The sequence below is a fragment of the Perognathus longimembris genome, chromosome 3 (assembly GCF_023159225.1).
Source record: "Perognathus longimembris pacificus isolate PPM17 chromosome 3, ASM2315922v1, whole genome shotgun sequence".
Classification (NCBI taxonomy): Eukaryota; Metazoa; Chordata; class Mammalia; order Rodentia; family Heteromyidae; genus Perognathus; species Perognathus longimembris.
The window spans coordinates 64,960,026-64,977,012 of NC_063163.1; the positions used below are offsets into that span (position 1 = coordinate 64,960,026).

At 53.1% G+C, this 16,987-nt stretch overlaps 1 protein-coding gene across 1 annotated transcript; it reads right to left on the minus strand.

Annotated features, from left to right (window-relative positions):
• Positions 1 to 5,980: 5,980 nt before the first annotated feature.
• On the minus strand, positions 5,981 to 15,049 carry Plk5 (polo like kinase 5 (inactive)). Its single transcript, XM_048340619.1, has 15 exons — positions 14,942 to 15,049; positions 13,675 to 13,794; positions 13,435 to 13,551; positions 12,238 to 12,367; positions 12,068 to 12,155; positions 11,891 to 11,986; positions 10,856 to 11,054; positions 10,646 to 10,772; positions 10,407 to 10,483; positions 9,636 to 9,705; positions 9,316 to 9,393; positions 8,590 to 8,746; positions 7,155 to 7,284; positions 6,940 to 7,050; positions 5,981 to 6,175 (listed from the first exon to the last, which is right to left on the minus strand). The coding sequence occupies exons 1-15, from the start codon at positions 15,047 to 15,049 to the stop codon at positions 5,981 to 5,983; spliced, it is 1,803 nt and encodes a 600-aa protein (XP_048196576.1).
• Positions 15,050 to 16,987: the final 1,938 nt, after the last annotated feature.

Here is a 16,987-nt window from a genome sequence, read left to right on the forward strand (position 1 = left end):
CGGTTCAAAGCCAGCCCTGGCAGGAAAGTCTATGAGACCCTTATCTCCAATTAACCACCAAAAAACCAGGAGTGGTGCTGTGGTTCAAGTGGTAGAGTGCTAACCTTGAGCCCAAGAGCTCAGGGACAGTGCCCAGGCCCAGAGGTCAAGCCCCATGACAGGCAAAAAAAAAAAAAAAAAAAAAAAACAACTCATGAGCTTTTCTGTCTAGGCTTCAAATTGTGATTCCCAGGTCTCAGACTCCTGAGTTACTAGGATTACAAATGTGAGTCGCCAGCTCTGGGGATTAGAAAGGGATTCTTGAGGATGGTGGTTCCTTCCCTAGATCCAGCTGTGCCTGAAGGCAAACCAACCTTCATTTGTAAGGGAACTCAGAAGCCCTCCTTATTGTTTAAGCTTTATTGTTATTGTGCAGCTCAAGTGACCTGAGCAGGTGTTTCCTAGGGAATGTTCTATAGCATGCAAATACCCTGAGCATTTTCTTCGTTCCTCCCTTCCTTTTCCCCCTTCTTTCTTTCTTTCCTTCTTATTTCTTTCTATTTATTTATTTCTTTCCTTTCCTTCTTCTTTCTTTGTGCTGGCTCTTGAACTCAAGGCCAGGCCATTACCCTTTGGCTTTTTCACTTAGCACTAGTGTTCTCTCACTCAAGCCAGAGTTCCACTTCCAGCCTTTTGCTAGGTAATTAGACATAAGAGTCTCATGAACTTTTCTACCCAGGCTGGCTTCAAACTATGATCATCAGATCTCAGCCTTTTGAGTGGCTAGGATTACAGGTGTGAACCCACCAGTGCCTAGCTTAATTTATTATGTTTTAATCCATAAATGCATAACAGTTTGTTACCTTAACCATTGGAAACTGATTTCCTGGGCAAAAAAAAAAAAAAGTTGTCGACAACTCCTTTGAGAAAACAGTTGAGTCAGCAGCCTAGACACAGAATGCCCAAAAAGAGAGGGCAATATTTGTGCTATCAGAAAGTCACAGTGTAGGGGGCTGGGGATATGGCCTAGTGGCAAGAGTGCTTGCCTTGTATACATGAGGCCCTGGGTTCGATTTCCCAGCACCACATATACAGAAAACGGCCAGAAGTGGTGCTGTGGCTCAAGTGGCAGAGTGCTAGCCTTGAGCAAAAAGAAGCCAGGGACAGTGCTCAGGCCCTGAGTTCAAGGACCAGGACTGGCCAAAAAAAAAAAAAAAAAAGAAAGTCACAGTGTGCTCAAAAGCCTGACAACAATGGGAACTTATCAAAGGGATGCGGGAGCCATCGCTGGAAGAGCTCTTGTGTCCAGCGCTGGACCAGATCTTCCTCCACGCAGAACACACAGTCCATTTCCATTTGCCTTGGAGAGTGAAAGATTTCTTAGTGCAAGAATAGCCTAAGGATGGCCCTAGCTATCCTTACCCTAAACAATGCTGTATTTTTCATGTGAAATTTGTCTCCTGGGGCATTAGTGTATTTTTATTCATTTATTTTTCTTTTGTACCAATCCTGGGGCTTGAACTCAGGATCTAGGTGGCTGTTCCTTAGTCTTTTTTTTTTTTTTCTTTTTTGCTCAAAGCTGGCACTCTAGCACTTGAACCACTTTTTGGTGGTTAGTTGGAGATAAGAGTTTCACAGACTTTCCTGCCTGGGTTAGCTTCAAACCTTGATCCTCAAATCTCAGCTGCCTAACTAGAATTACAGATATGAGCCTCCAGCCCATACCTCAGAGGTTTGCTTTTATTTGCTAAATATGAGCTGCGAAGTATGAATTATGGAGTTGGCAGAGGGAGGAATCTACCCACTGTCAGTCACAGATCCAAGCCAGAGAGCTCCATCCCGGGTTTACTGAACTACAGAGAGAATTCTGGGAATGCAAACCAGAAGTAATTCCACAATAATAAATTATTGGTATTGCTTGAGCTGCTTGATTCTTGGGTTAGCTCTGGGACAAGAGCCAGAATGAAGGCGATGCCCATAAACACATTTGTCCCCAACTGCCCATTCTCTGTCGCCACCCTGTGGTCAGTGCTGCATATGACATGCTACAGATAAAGGAGCGGAGAGTCCGTGGTGCTTTTATTAGAAGCCAGAAAGTACCTCTTTGTGCCCTATCACATAGAAAAGGAAAACACCCCCAGGACACAGACTGGCTTCTGTCTACTGTCTAGGCAATTCAATGCTGGTATACTATAGGTGCTCCAATAGATGTTTGTTGATTGAATGACTGACATCAGAAAGAACAGAGCCAGCCATCAGTTGCTTATGCCTATAACCCTAGTTATTCAGGAGGCTCAGATCTGAGGATCGTGGTTCAAAGACAGACTGGGCAGAGAAATTCAGGAGAATTAACTGGCAAAATTCAGAAAAAGGAGGTGTGGCTCAAAGTAGAGTGCTAGCTTTGAGCAAAATACTAAGGGAGAATGCAAGGCCCTGAGTTCAAGCCCCACAACAGTCTAAAAAAAAAAAAAGGAAAAAATAGAGAGAAAATAAAGTTACACAATACTATAACGTAAATTCCACTTGAATCTCAGACCCACCAACCTTAGCTTTTATCTCTAGTGATTTAAAGAAAAAGAAAAAACAAGTGAGCCAAGTGCTGGTGGCTCAAGCCTGGAATTCTAACTACCCAGGAGGCTCAGATCTGAAGGTGATGGTTTGAAGCCAGCTGGGGAAGAAAAGTCATGATACTATTACCTCCAATAACCACTAGGAAACTGGAAGTGGAGTTGTAGCTCTCAGTGTTAGCCTTGAGCACAAAAGCTCAGGGACAACGCCCAAGCCTGAATTCAAGCCCTCTCCACTCTCCATGTTTCTGATTGTGTGGGCCAGCATCTCCCCTCCCGCACCGGAGACACTGTGGCTGCATCATTCTCTGTTGGGTGGCTCCTGGGCCCCCGCTCACCCCCGCTGTGATGACCTTACTGTTTCCAAAGTGACCCTGGGCCCAAATCCCTAGGATGCTGTTCCTTCTACCCCACCCAGAGGTGTCCTGTTCTCAGGTCTCCATGAGGAGACACAGGGGCTGGCTGGCTGGTTCTATGGCACACCAGGACACCACTCAACCTATTTCCTAGTCACTCCTCATCCAGGCTCCTTTCCCCTGTGGCCTTGTGGCCGTGTGTGTGTGTGTGTGTGTGTGTGTGTGTGTGTGTGTCCTGGGGTTTGAACTCAGGACCTGAGGGTTGGGTTTTTTTTTGCTTTTTTTTTTTTTTTCACAAGGCTAGCACTTGGGCCACACTGCCACTTGCGGCTTTTTCTGTGTATGTGGTGCTGAGGAATCAAACCCAGGGCTTCATGTATAGGAGACGAGCACTCTATCACTAGGCCACATTCCCAGTCCTGAAATGGGACCTTATTTTTTTTGTTGTTGTTGTTAGTCAATGCAATCTCCTGGAATCATCAAGGTTTTACAATCTCTCTTCGGGGTTAACAAGGACAGACTAACAAGCACTCCTTCCTTCCCTAGCAGTTTATTTATGGACTGGGGAAAACCATGGCCTCTTTTGCTATAAGACAGGGGAAGGGAGCAGTACCTCTGATGAGCGGCCCAGGGGGCGGCCTGGACCCTAGGAACGTTTTGTGACGTCACGGTTGCCACGGCAATTCCCGACCGGGGCGGGGATAGGACAGCGCTGGCCCCACCCTTCTTTTTCTGGATTGGAGGAGACTGTATGTCAGGTGCCCCCAACGGACCAATGAGGAGGCGGCCCAGGGGTCCACTCGGGTTGAGGAGAAGCGTACAACTGAACCCTGGAGATGGTTCTCAGCACAGCTTCCCCGGCGTTCCTCAAAGTTAAGGGTTCCCTCGGCACTTTCCTCAAAAGAAAATTCCAGCCAGCCTCGGAATGGATTTGATGCTATTTCTGGAAGTTTTCAAGCCTCGCCTGAATCCAAATCAGTGAGGCTAATAATTCTATTTTTTTGAGGGCACATGGTTAACCCCTCTGAGGAAGATTCCAGAAACTTAAGGGTGTGAGGGTGGTGTGGGTGCCCTTTTTTTTTTTTTTTTTTTTTTTTTTTTTAGACCTTTTGAAGTTCTCATACCTAGAAATAAGAATCGGCCTGGGAGGTTAGAAAATTAATATATTCTGTCGTCGGTTTATTTTTAATAAACCACTGTGGGCTTCGGGCGTGGGATCTTCTCACAGATTGTTGCCACTCTGACGCCCACCACCAGATAGAAATAAACACGGTAGGTAGGTCAGATTGCAAGACAGCAGTCAAACATGCTCAAGCGGCTGCTTTTCCCCCAGAAACAAGTGTTCTGGGCAGAAATGGAGCGGGCCGTTGGCTTGTGTTGGCACATAGCCTTGTTGTGCATCGCTGGGAGACAGATCCCTCCCAAACTTGTAACTTAAAACAATAAGAAGGAGCTGGGGTGCAGCTCTGTGGGAGGGTACTTGCCCATCTGAGGTGGGGTCCTGGATTCCAACACACACACACACACACACACACACACACACACACACACACACCAGATGGCAAAGACAAATGGATAAAACCTATAGTAACTGTATGTGTGTGTTAGCTTTAGGAGTCAGGAATTCAGAGGAACTCTGGCTCCAGGGTGTCTACAAGGCTGTTGCCAACCTATGGCCAGAGCTGGACACTGGTGGCTCACACCTGTAATCCCAGCTACCGAGGAGGCTGAGATGTGAGGATCGTCGTTCAAAGCCGGCCTAGGCAGACAAACCTGTGAGGCTCTTATCTCCAGTTAACCAGCAAAAAAGCTGAAAGTGGAAGTGTGGTCAAGTGGTAGAACTCTAGCCTTGAGTAAGAAAGCTAAGGGACTGCAGCCAGGCCCTGAGTTCAAGACCCAGTATGGACACACACACACACACACACACACAGGACTTGCCCTCAAAGTCCTGCTAGAGCAGGACTGTCTCCTTTTCTTTGACCTAGTTGTGTGGCCCAGACACTTTCTACCCCAATGGGAACTGAACCAGCACTCAGCCTGTAGATCAGGGCCATGTTCCATGGAGTCCAGGCAGGTCTGGGAAGGGGCACCCAGTCTCTGTGCTACCACCTGAAGCAGCGTGGACCTCAGGGAGGAGACATTACAGGCTGTGTATGGCTCCTCATGTGTGAGGTGCTGTTTGCATGTGGGAGGAGGGGAAGCTGCTTCTCCCAGGAGCACTGTTGTGTGTTTTTTTTTTTTGTTTTTTTTTGTTTTTTGGCCAGTCCTGGGGCTTGGACTCAGGGCCTGAGCACTGTCCCTGGCTTCTTTTTGCTCAAGGTTAGCACTCTGCCACTTGAGCCACAGCGCCACTTCTGGCCATTTTCTGTATATGTGGTGCTGGGGAATTGAACCCAGGGCCTCATGAATACGAGGCAGGCACTCTAGCCACTAGGCCATATCCCCAGCCCCAGGAGCACTGTTTTGAATCTGCTTTTTTTTTTCTCATCACAGAGGAAATATGCTTTCAGAATTGGCATAAGCTCATGCTTATAATTCTAACTGCTTAGGAGGCTGAGATCTGAGGATCATGGTTCAAAGTCATCCCAGGGCAGGAAAGTATGAGATTCTTCTCTTCACTAAACTACCAAAAAAAAAAAAAAAAGAGAGAGAGAGAGAGAGAGCCAGAAATGGAGCTGTGGCTCAAGTGGTAAAGCACTAGACTTGAGTGAAAAAAGTTCAAGGACGGTGACCAGGCCCTGAGTTCAAGCCCCAGGATTCACACACACACACACACACACACACACACACACACACACACACACGGAATTCCCGCTGAAAAAGTTCCTATACCTTTTTCCCCAAACAGAGCCAGATAGCAGATCATCACAGAATCAAGTTTTCTTTCATTAAAAAGAAAGAAAGAATGAAAGGAAGGAAGGAAGGAAGGAAGGAAGGAAGGAAGGAAGGAAGGAAGGAAAGAAAGAACAGTGCCCAACAAAAATCTAGACTGAAAAGTCATGCTGGCTGTCCCTAAGGCAGCAACAGAGACAGAAACAAGAGCCGGTCCCCACAGCCCTGCAGAGTCCGCTCGGACCATCAGGGGCACCCAATGCTCTGGAGGAGGCAGAGCGCCACATGGAGGCGCTGGTGGACATCGGGGTCACAGCCCTGGCTCCAGAGGGTTTTCAGGGAGTAGCAGGTGCTTGGTTGGCCAGGCTCCAGCTGGGTAAGCAGCAACCCCTCCCCCTCACCACTCACAACCAGATGGGCCTGGGCTGCTCCAAAGCTGACCTGTGAAGGAAAGAGCCCCGTGTCAAAGGGATTAGGGCTTCCTGGGGTTCCACCACACCCAAGCACCAGTGGCTCACGCCTGTGGCTGAAATGTGAGGATCATGCTTCAAAGCCAGCCTGGACAGGAAAGTTTGTGAGACTCTTATCTCCCATTAACCAGTTAAAAAAAAAAAAAAGCCAGAACTGGAGGTGCAGTTCAAGTGGTAGCACACCAGCTTTGAACGGTAAAGCTAAGTGATCATGGGAGGCCCATGAAAGTCTCCACTGTATCATTAGACACTGAGGCTCAGGTTGGAGATTTGGCTCCCCGTGGTCACCTGACAAGGCCCTTCCACTTGACCCCATATTCCCCTCACTGAAGAACTGTCCTAGCTTCAACTAGGGTCACCTGAGGACAATTTGTGTGCATGTGCTAGTACTGGGGCTTGAACTCAGCGCCTGGGCACTGTCTCTAGCTTTTCTACTCAAGCCTGGCGCACTCCCGCTTGAGCCACAGCTCCAGTTCTGGTTTTTTGCAGGTTAATGGGAGTCTCACAGACTACCCTGCTTGGGCTGGCTTTGAACCACAATCCTCAGATTTCAGCCTCCTGAGTAGCTAGGATGACAGGCATGAGCCACCAGCACCCAGTTTCGTTATTTTTTTTTATTATTAGAAAGATGATGTACAGTACATTTTTTATTATTTTTCTTGCAGGGGCCAAATGTTCGTGGGCCCCCCCACATGTGTCCCTACCACTGCGATGGGTCCCATCCCCCCCACTCACCTGCACAGTCCCATCGCTGAGCAGAAGCAGCAGCACGTCAGGGGTGGCAAGGAATCTCAGCAGGCACAGGCCGGGTGGGGCAGGTGGAGCAGGTGCAGATGGTGTTCCCTCCTGTGGAGCCATGCTGGGTCGGGGATAGGGCCACCAGGTTCCCCCCTACCCCGCCTTCCAGGCTCCTGTGTCCCCCGACCCACTCCCTTACCCCATCACCTCACCTCGCGAAGCCGCCGCTGCATGTAGCAGGCAAACAGCCGCAGCACTGCCAGCTTGGCACGCAGAGGGCCCGGCACAGCTCTGGGGGTGAACGTGTGTAGCTCCCCGTGGGCGGGCAGGTAGCAGACTTGGCTGTGGAGGAGGGGTGTGCATGGGGGTATGGGCACCTGTCCTAGGTACCCCATTTCTGGACACCTTCCTGTTTACCACACCTCCATGGTGCCCCCCCCCCCCCACTGTCCACACCTATCATGCTAGCTCGGCCAAGTGCCCTCCACACACTCCCAAAGGCACCCCTCCTGCCAGCACCCCACCTCAGCGCATGCTCCTGCTGCTGCTGAGCTAGCTCCGCATGGAGTCCTGATCTTATGCTTCCAAGGCTATGGCCACGCTCCCCTCCCAGGAAGACACAAGAGGCAGAGCTGGAGGTCTGTGACCCTTGCTACTCAGGAGGCTGAGGTCCGAGGAGTAAAGTTAAATGTAATTCCAGCCCTGGGAAGAAAAATCCGGGAGACTCTTCTTTTTAATGAACCAGAAGTGGAGCTAAGCAAGAGCAGAAGTCCTTGAGTTTAAGACCAGGTACTCATGTGTACACACACACACACACACACACACACACACACACACACACAAGTAGGAGTCAAAGAATGGGCTTATTCTGTGTGTCTCTGTCTTTTTATCTTGTCTGGTTCACTCTAGCATCTCTGCCATACGTTAAATCTGCCATGTTCAGCCTCATCTCAGAGACTTTGCATATGCTGTTCTCTGTGTCTCTAATGCTATTCCTGATGGGTTTTTGTGTGGTGGTGGTGGTGGTGGTGGTGGTGGTGGGTGTGTGTGTGTGTGTGTGTGTGTGTGTGTGTGTGTGTTTTATCAGAGGTTAAGTTGCAAACTACAGGAATGCTAGTCAAATGCTCTACTACTGAGCAGCCAGCTGGTTCTTTGTCATTCTTTTTTTGGGGAGGGGGCAGGGAGAGGGAGGCACAGTCTTGAGGCTTGAACTCAGGGCCTGAGCTCTGTCCCTGAGCTTTTCTGCATAAGGCTATTGCTCAGGTTGAGTCACAGCTCCACTTCTGGCTTATTTAATAGTTAATTGGAACTAAGAGTCGTATACCCGGACTGGCTTTGAACCACGATCCTCAGATCGCAGCCTTCTGAGTAGGATTTCAGGCGTGAGCCACCAGAGCCCCAGCAGTTGTCATTCTTGTCCATCATTGCTTCAGAGTCCCTTCACCCCCACACTATTGAGTCACCTACCCTCCCAACTACACCCCGCTTAGTTAGTCAGAAAAGCACGCTCTGAAATCAACTTAGTCATACATTTGTGGGCCATTGCTCTTTCCTACGAGTACCTGTGAAATGAGTCCTGAAAGAATGAATATCAGAAAAATGCAGGGGGGCCCTGCATTTCCAGGGGACAGGAACCCTACAACCTACCTGCCTGGGGGGCGCAAGGCCATGTGGGTACCATCCCGAAACAGGACACCACTGCCCCCATCCGACAGCTGGTAGGCAAAGCCATACTTGCTGGAGTAGTCCACCCATTTGGGAGCCCAGAGAATGGGCCGCTGCTCCCCTGGGGGGTCCTGCGTGGCTGGGCACAGAGGGAAGGTGAGTGGAGTTGGGATGGGGTACCAAGCAGGCTGGGGCAGGGACCTAGGGCTTGCATAGTAGACAGGAGGCGGGGGCAGGAGAGGGAGTGGACGTCTTGTGCCTTGAAGGTAAAAATCCAGCCTCAAGAGCTCCCTCCGGAAGTGAGTGAGCCCAAATTGCTCACAAATGTCCAAAGCACCAGGAAACTTGGCTTTATTTTATTATACAGTTGCAAGCCAACCCAGGCAGGGAAATCTGTGAGACTCTTTTGTCTCCAAGGAACCACCAGAAAACTGGAAGTGGCTGTGGCTCAAAGTGGTAGAGTGTTGGCCTTGAGCAAAAAAACTCAGGGACAGTACCCAGGCCTTGAGTTCAAGCCCCAAGACTGACAAACAAACAGAAACAAAAAACCTAGACATCTCCCTCAGATCTCAGAGAGAAGGCTACCCTCCCCCCAACAAGTGCTGTCTTGGCAGTACAGGGGCTCATCATGTATGGGGGGCGGGTACAGGCAATGTTCCTGGACACCAAGAGTGGGTGGGGGTGAGTGGGGGTGGGGCTGCTTCCTACCCACAAGGCCAGCCTCCAGGCAGAGCTGCAGCTTCCTGATGGCTGTCTCCACCTCCTGCAGTGGGCTCTTCCCAGGCCCTGGGGAAAGAGCGAGCCATAGACAGGGGAATAGACAGCGTCCCCAAGAGGGGTCCCACCAACTAACCTCCTATATCCAGAAAATTGTCACCCCATCATCACAATGGATCCTGACCATTGTGCCTATGTCTCAGGTGGGAAAGTTGAGGCAGGGAGCCAGCAGCAAGAAACAGTGTCTGTGCCCTGTTTCTAGATTCTTCTAACCCACCCATGGCCTCAGTCAAGGATGAGGGTCTGCTCACCTGCCAGGTCACTCCGCAGGGCTCCCCGTGTGACAGGGTGGACGGGAGCCTCAGGGCAGGGAGCCCTTCCCTGGGACAGTGAGGCCTTTGTAGAAAATGGAGATGAGGAGCAGCCCCTGCCCTTGAGGCAGCCCCGGGTGGTTGAGGAGCTCCAAGGATTCCCCCAAGAGCCCTCCCCAGCCTGGCCCACAGTGAGACCCATTTCCACTTCAGATCAAAGCATACAGTGAGCACGCCCTAAAAGTGATAGAATGAACCAAGGACTCAGAGCTGGTGGCTCACACTTGTGCTACTCAAGAGGCTGAGCTCTGAGGATCACAGTTCAAAGTTAGCCCAGACAGAAAAGCTTGCGAGACTCATCTCCAACGAACCACCAAAAAGCTGGAAGTGTGCTGTGGCTCAAGTGGTAGAGACCCAGCCTTGAACAAGAAAGCGAAGGGACAGTGCCTAGGCCTTGAATTCAAGCCCTAATATCAGCACAAAAAAAAGAGAGAAAGAAAGAGAAGAGGAGGAGGAGGAGGAGGAGGAGGGAGGGAGGGAGGGAGGGAGGGAAGGAGGGAGGGAGGGAGGGAGGGAGGGAGGGAGGGAGGGAGGGAGGGAAGGAAAGGAAGGAAGGAAGGAAGGAAGGAAGGAAGGAAGGAAGGAAGGAAGGAAGGAAGGAAGGAAAGGCTGAGCAATGAGAAGAGTCCCATGGCTGTGGGGAGCACGAGGATGGGGGGGGAGCAGGGATGCCCTCTCTCTGTGTCTCCTGTCCCCACCCTCGTAGCTTACCTCACTGCCCCACTCCATGGACTCTGGTTCTGGCCCCTCTTCTCCGGGACTGGAGGCCGTATTGGGGGTGAAGGGGCCTGAGGGAGGTACAGGCTCTGAGAGTCTCTCCCCTTGTACAGGCAGAGGCCTGTACACCTGCCCGTCACCCCCATGCCCACTGTCTGTGTGGACAAGTGGCAGAGCACATGGGGGGCACAGCCAGGGGTGGGGGAGGTGGGGCGGGCAGGTAAGCTACTCACAGGGTGGCCGGCATTGCGTCACCAGCAGCTGTCCCACCTTCCTGAACAGCCTGCCCAGAGGCAGGGGGAAAGCGAAGATTGGGGGGCTGTGGCAGGAATGTGGAGGCAGCCGCTCTGGCGTGAAGCCCTTCAGAGATGGAGGGCTCAGGATCAGTCCCAGCGGTGAGCCCCTGGTCCTCTGGGGAGGCCAGCTCTCGGGGTGCCACCCACCTGAGTGAAGAAGTCTTCCTGCAGGAGATGGTCCAGGCTGGGCCGCTCCGCTGGGTTGGGTGCCAAGAGGCGGGCGATGAGTCGGCGAGCATTTGGTGACAAGTGGGCAGGCTCCGGGTAGTGGGCATCACGGATGTTTTGGTACATCTCTGACAGAGGTGTCCCCGTGAAAGGGGGGCTGCCGGTCAGCACCGTGTACCTAGAAGAGTTGGGAATCAAGAACAAACTGTGGCTCAGCACTGGTGGCTCAACCCTATCATGTTAGTTACCCAGGAGGCTGAGATCTGAGGATCATAGTTCAAAGACAGTTGGGGCCTGGGCACTGTCCCTGAGCTCTTTTGCGCAAGTCTAGCCCTCTACTACTTCGAGTCACAGCTGCACTTCTGGCTTTTTGTGACTAATTGGAGATAAGAGGGGCATGGACTTTTTGCTTGGACTGGCTTTGAACCAGGATCCTCAGATCTCAGCCTCCTGAAAAGCTGGGATTACAGGCATAAGCTACTGGAGCCCTGCCTGTGAGACTCTTATCTCCAGTTAGCCAGCGAAAAAGCTGGAAATTGAGCTGTGGCTTAATTGGTAGAGTACCAGGCTTGAGTGGAAAAGCTCAGGGACAGTGCCTAGTCCCTGATTCAAGCCCCATTATCAACATAAAAACAACAAAACAAGACATACTCACACCTGCCCGTGTCTGTACCCAGCCACACATGCCTGCTGTGTACACACACTGGGTTCACTTTCCCATATCTCTGCTCACACCTGGCCATTCCTGTGCTTGCAGCTCAGTTGACTCCATCTGTCTGCCCATCTGCCTCCACACCTGGCTCCCCTGGACACACCTATGCTACACTTTTCCAATTCCATTGAATGCTGGCTCACACCTGCCCTTCTCCTGCATAGCTCCATACCTGCCCCAGCTGCCCATCTCCTATCCACTTTCACCGACCCCCTTATCTGTGCTGACCTGCCTTCACCTGGCCCCACCTGGGCAGTCCTGCCCACCTTCCCCACACCTGCGACTCACCAGATCCCACTTACATGATACAGCCCAAGGCCCAGATGTCTGACTGGCAGGAGTGTCCCTTTCGGGACACCACCTCTGGGGCCAGGAAGTTGGGAGTTCCGCACAGCACTCTGGGAGATAAAGAGATCTGGGCTCAGGAAGGCTAGTGATCCAGGCTAGATGTGGATCACCCAGAACACCCCTACTCTCACCGGTGGCAGTGGCCCCCAGGCCCCACTTTGGCAGCCAGCCCTAGGTCTCCAATCTTCACTTCCATGTTCTTGTTAAGGAAGAAGTTACCTGGGTGGGGAGACCGGGGCTGGTGTGAGGATAGGTGCTCCTCCCACCCTCAGATCCCCACGGTGGCTCTCCCTGTACTCACTGAGCTTCAAGTCTCTGTGCACAATTCGTCGCTGGTGCATGTAGCGCAGGCCGCTGACCAGGCCCCTCAGGTAGTAGCGTACCTCGGGCTCTGTCAGGGTCTGCCGGGCCTTCAGCACATGGGCCAGGGACTGCAGATTCAGCCATACCGGTGACAGGCAAGCAGAGGCAATGAAGGGGTGGACACAGGTGGGCATAGATAAGCACATAGGTGAGTTCAGATGGGCCTATGTGGCCACAGAGGAGTTTGGACAGGGCTAGACAAGAGTTATTTATTTATTGTGCCAGTACTGGGGCTTGAACTGTGAGCCTGGATGATGTCCTTGAGCTTTTGTGTTCAAGGCCAGTGCTCCACCACTTTATGATGATTCATTGAAGATAAGTCTCATGGACTTGCTTGCTTCAGCCCATTTTGAACCATGATTTCTCAGGTCTCAACCTCCTGAGTAGCTAGGATGACAGGCATGAACCACCAGCACCTGGCTAGATGGTCAGACTTGAACACAACTGTGGGCCTCCACTAAACACAAATAGACCCGGGTGGGGCTCAGATATATACCTGAGCAAGGTGGGCAAAGTATGTTTAAGGGATCTATAAAGGTTAAACTAATTTCATCTGGGCCGAGGTAGTCATGGCTGGGGGCAAGAGGGACCCAAGTGAACACAGAGGGCCTGTGGGTGGGCATAGGGCAGGTAGAAACAAGTTCATCCAGGCCGAGGTGTCCCTAGGTAAGCATGAGCTGGATCCGATGAACCCCCATCTGGGCTGGCAAGCTGGGCACCGGTGATTGGAGGGAGTGCAAGTGGGCACGGACGGGTATGGGTGGATGGTCCGTCCTACGTGGGAACTGGTGACTGTCCACTGATGGAGGGTGCAGGTAGAACCAGATAGGCACAGATGGATACGGGGAGAGTGGAGGCAAAGCAGGGCAGTGTGGGTGTGTCCAGCCGGCTCTCCGCCCCGCCCACCCAGGGACAGCCCCGCCCCCAAGGCCCTCGCGGTGTCACAGCCACGCCCACCCAGCTCAGCCACGCCCCTCCGTGCCCTTCGCGGTATCCCAGCCCCGCCCACCCCCAGCGCCAGCCCCACCCCCTCCACACCCTATGCCGCGGCCCCGCCCCGCCCACACCGCCCCAGGCCCTGCTCCTCCGCCCTGGTCTCCTCCCCAGCCCGCCCCCGTCCCTCCCCCCAGGACACCTGGCGGCTGCAGTACTCCAGCACCATGTACACGTGGTCGCGGTCCGCAAAGTGTCCGTGGAAGGCCACGATGTTGCGGTGGCGAAGGCGACTGTGCAGGGCAATCTCCCGCTCCACCTGTAGGGAGTTCCCGGAATTTCAGCCGAGTGCATACCCCTGGCGCCTACTACGGCTGGGAGGAAGGGCAGGGGCGTCCTGGGGACAGGGGCCGCGGGGTGCCGTGCCCAGGCAGGGGCGTACCTTCCCCCGGGAGCGCAGCCGCCCGGCCCCGCCCGCGGCCCCGCCGCGCGGCACCACTTTGAGGGCGAACACCGCGCTGGTGGACATGTCGGTCAGCTTGTAGCAGCGGCTGAAGGCGCCCTGCGGGAGGCAGAGGAGCGCAAAGCCATCAGGGACCCGGTGCCAAGATTTCTTTTTTCTGGTGACGGTCCTGGGCCTTGAACTCGGGGCCTGGGCTCTGCCCCTGAGCTTTTTTTGCTCAAGGCATGCGCTCTATCATTTGACCCACAGCTCTACTCTCAGCTTTTTCCATAGTGTTGGGAGATAAGAGTCTCTCCCAAGTGGCGCTGTGGCTCAAGTGGCACAGTGGCAGCCTTGAGCAAAAAGAAGCCAGGGACAGTGCTCAGGCTCTGAGTCCAAGCCCCAGGACTGACAAAAACAAACGAACAAACAAATAAAGTCTCCCAGACTTTCCTACCCAGGCTGACTTTGAACCAGGATCCTCAGCTCACAGCCTCTTGAGTAGCTAGGATTACAGGTGTGAGCCACCAGCATCCGTCCAGGTTGCCTGGACTTTTTAACACACATCTGAGACATAAAGACACACAGCTCAAACCATCACACAACACACACACAGGCACACACACACACACACACACAAACATTGAACACTTACAAAGGTGCCAGACACACAACACTGAAACCAGAGACACATCTGGAGCTGGCTGTATATGGCCTGCTGGCCACAGGACAATGCTGTACACACACACACAAACACACACACACTGCGATATGTGTGGACACACAACACATAGCAACAGGGATGAACTACTACACAGACCCACAACGCACAATTTAAGAGATGTTTAGCACAGATGTTTAAGGGCGGAGATGTTTGGCACATTTCAGATGCTTAGCACATTTGCGCACACACCTGGAAATGGTACCTTCAAAAGAAAGAGGGGGGCGCTTAAAGAGGATCACCAACACCCCAAACACACAATCCACAGCCACAGCCCTCCAAAGACGGTTCCCGCCTTTGAATCCACACTACACAACCGTTATACCAACAACCCCAGACGCCCCGCCGCGCAAGCGCAGCGCGGAACCCCCAAATTCACCGGGCGCAGGACACACGCAGAGACAAAAGCCAGGCGCGCGATCGCCAGGCTGCGCCCCGCCCCGCCCCGCCGCACCCCTCCGGGCTGAGACCCCTCCATCCCCATCCAGGCTGCGAGCCAGCCCTTGGCAGCAATCCCTGGGTGTCACACACACCCCCACCCCAAACCTTGCCGATCAGCTTCCCGCGCCGGTAGACGCGTCCTGAGCTGGGGTCGCGCAGAAAGGTGGCTACCAGCGGGCGGCTCCTCCGCCGCCGCCGCGACGCGGGCTCCATCTGCGCGGGGCCCGGGCACACGGCCGCCCCGAGCGGACACTGCGCAGCGCCGCCGATCCGGGCCCGCCAGCAGCCTTGGCGCGTCTTTATTGGTGATGGTGGTGGTGGGAGGGTGAGGCGGGCCGGGGCGGGGCTCAGAAGCCCCAGGGCGGGTCAGCCCCCCCATCCCGGCTCCCCCGGAGCTCCCAGCCAGCCGCAGGTGCAGGGAGGGGACGTGGGTTGGCACCTGGGCATGGGGAGGGATCAGCGATCAGAGCTGTGCGGGAGCCCAGTGCCCAACTAGGAGCCAAGATCCCGCGCCCAATTGGCTTGCTCTTTTTGGGGTTGTTTTGAGTGCCCACCCTGGGCTTGAACTCAGGGCCTGAGCCTCTGTCACTGAGCTTTTTTTCCTTTTTTCTTTTTGCGCAAGGCTAGCGCTCTATCCATTTGAAGCACGAATCCACTTCTTGCCTTTCTGTGGTTAATTGGAAATGAGTCGTCTCACTGGATTCTGCTGCCGGGGCTGGCTTTGAACTGCAATCCTCAGATCTCAGCCTCCTGGGTAGCTAGGATTACAGGTGTGAGCCACCGGCCACAGTCCATTTGTTTGGCAGTAAGTTGGGAGCTGGTAGTGCGCCCATTTCACTGAGCAGGAAAATGAAGCTCAGAGACGTTAGCTGGTTTCTTTGTAGGGGGTCCAGAATAGGGGCTTCATGGGGCTCCCTCCAAAGTGCCCTGCGTCTGAATTTGGGTCTTCCCTGCAGGTGGTGCTTGCCCCAGGGGAACCACTGCAGCCTTCAGAGCCAGAGAAGAGCCAAAGGTCTCTTAGAGTAGGGCTGCTGGGGAGGGAAGGGAGGCCTTGCAACAGGGATCAAGGGGGCCCCACGGGAAGGAGGGTGGCATATATGATGGAGGTTAGGAAAGGAGAAGGCCGCTGCGCCCTGGTGTCTGTGGCCTCAGGTAAGGGTGGGAGAAAGGATGTTTCTGAACTGATGATGTCAGAGGGGGAGAGAGGGTAGCCTGAGGCTCTGCTGAGAACCGTGGGGACGTTTCTGAGCTCCAGACTTGGCGGCTCTAACCCCTCCCTGTGCCCTGTCACATGGATCTGGGACCCAGGACCCATCCTCATTTTCCAGGTGAGGCCCAAGAGGGACCAGGGAGGAATGTCATTTTCCAGTCCAAGAAGGGACAGCTCTGATGTGCACCCAGGCAGCTGCCTCTAGGAGCCACAATACTAATCCCTAAAAGTTATGTAACACAGTGAATGGGGAGGGAGGGGGTAGCAGGGCTCCCTGTGGCTGCAATCAGGCCTTGGAATTTTCCAGAGACACCAGAATTCACATTGTGGCCCGGTCACACCATCAGACAGAGTGAATGTACATATGTCCACTTGGTGTGTGAAATGGAGGGAGGGCATCTAGAGTGTGGGAGGACACTGGAAGCACAGTATTTTTTATTTGATTTGATTTTCCAGTCCTGGGGCTTGAACTCAGAGCCTGGGTGCCGCCCCCGAGTCTCTTGGTGATCAAGGCTAGCAATCTACACTTGAGCCACAGCACCACTTCTGGCTTTCCTGAGTAGTTTATTGGAGATGAGACTCTCATGGGGACTTTGCTGCCCAGGCTGGCTTCAAACCATGATCCTCAGATCTCAGCTTCCTGAGCAGCTAGGATTACTTGCGTGAGCCACTGGCACCCAGTGCACAGGTTTTTGTTGTTGTTGTTGTTATTGTTGTTGTTATTTATTTATTATTCTTTGTGCCAGGAATAGGGTTTGGATTCAGGGGCTTGGGCACCATCCTGTAACTTTAACTATACAGGAGGCTGAGATCTAAGGATTTAGATTCAAACCTAACCCAGGCAGGAAAATCTGTGAGATTCTTTTTGTTGTTGGTGGTGGTGGTTGTGGGGCTTGAACTCTGGACCTGGCACTGTCCCTGAGCTCTTCGGCTCAAGGATA

Coding starts and splice junctions, on each gene's coding strand:
- Plk5 (XM_048340619.1), bottom strand. CDS start 15,049: ATGGAGCCCGCGTCGCGGCGGCGGCGGAGGAGCCGCCCGCTGGTAGCC. Junction 13,552..13,674: donor GGCTGCGCTCCCGGGGGAAG/GTACGCCCCTGC, acceptor AACTCCCTACAG/GTGGAGCGGGAGATTGCCCT. Junction 9,706..10,406: donor CCATGGAGTGGGGCAGTGAG/GTAAGCTACGAG, acceptor TCACTGTCCCAG/GGAAGGGCTCCCTGCCCTGA.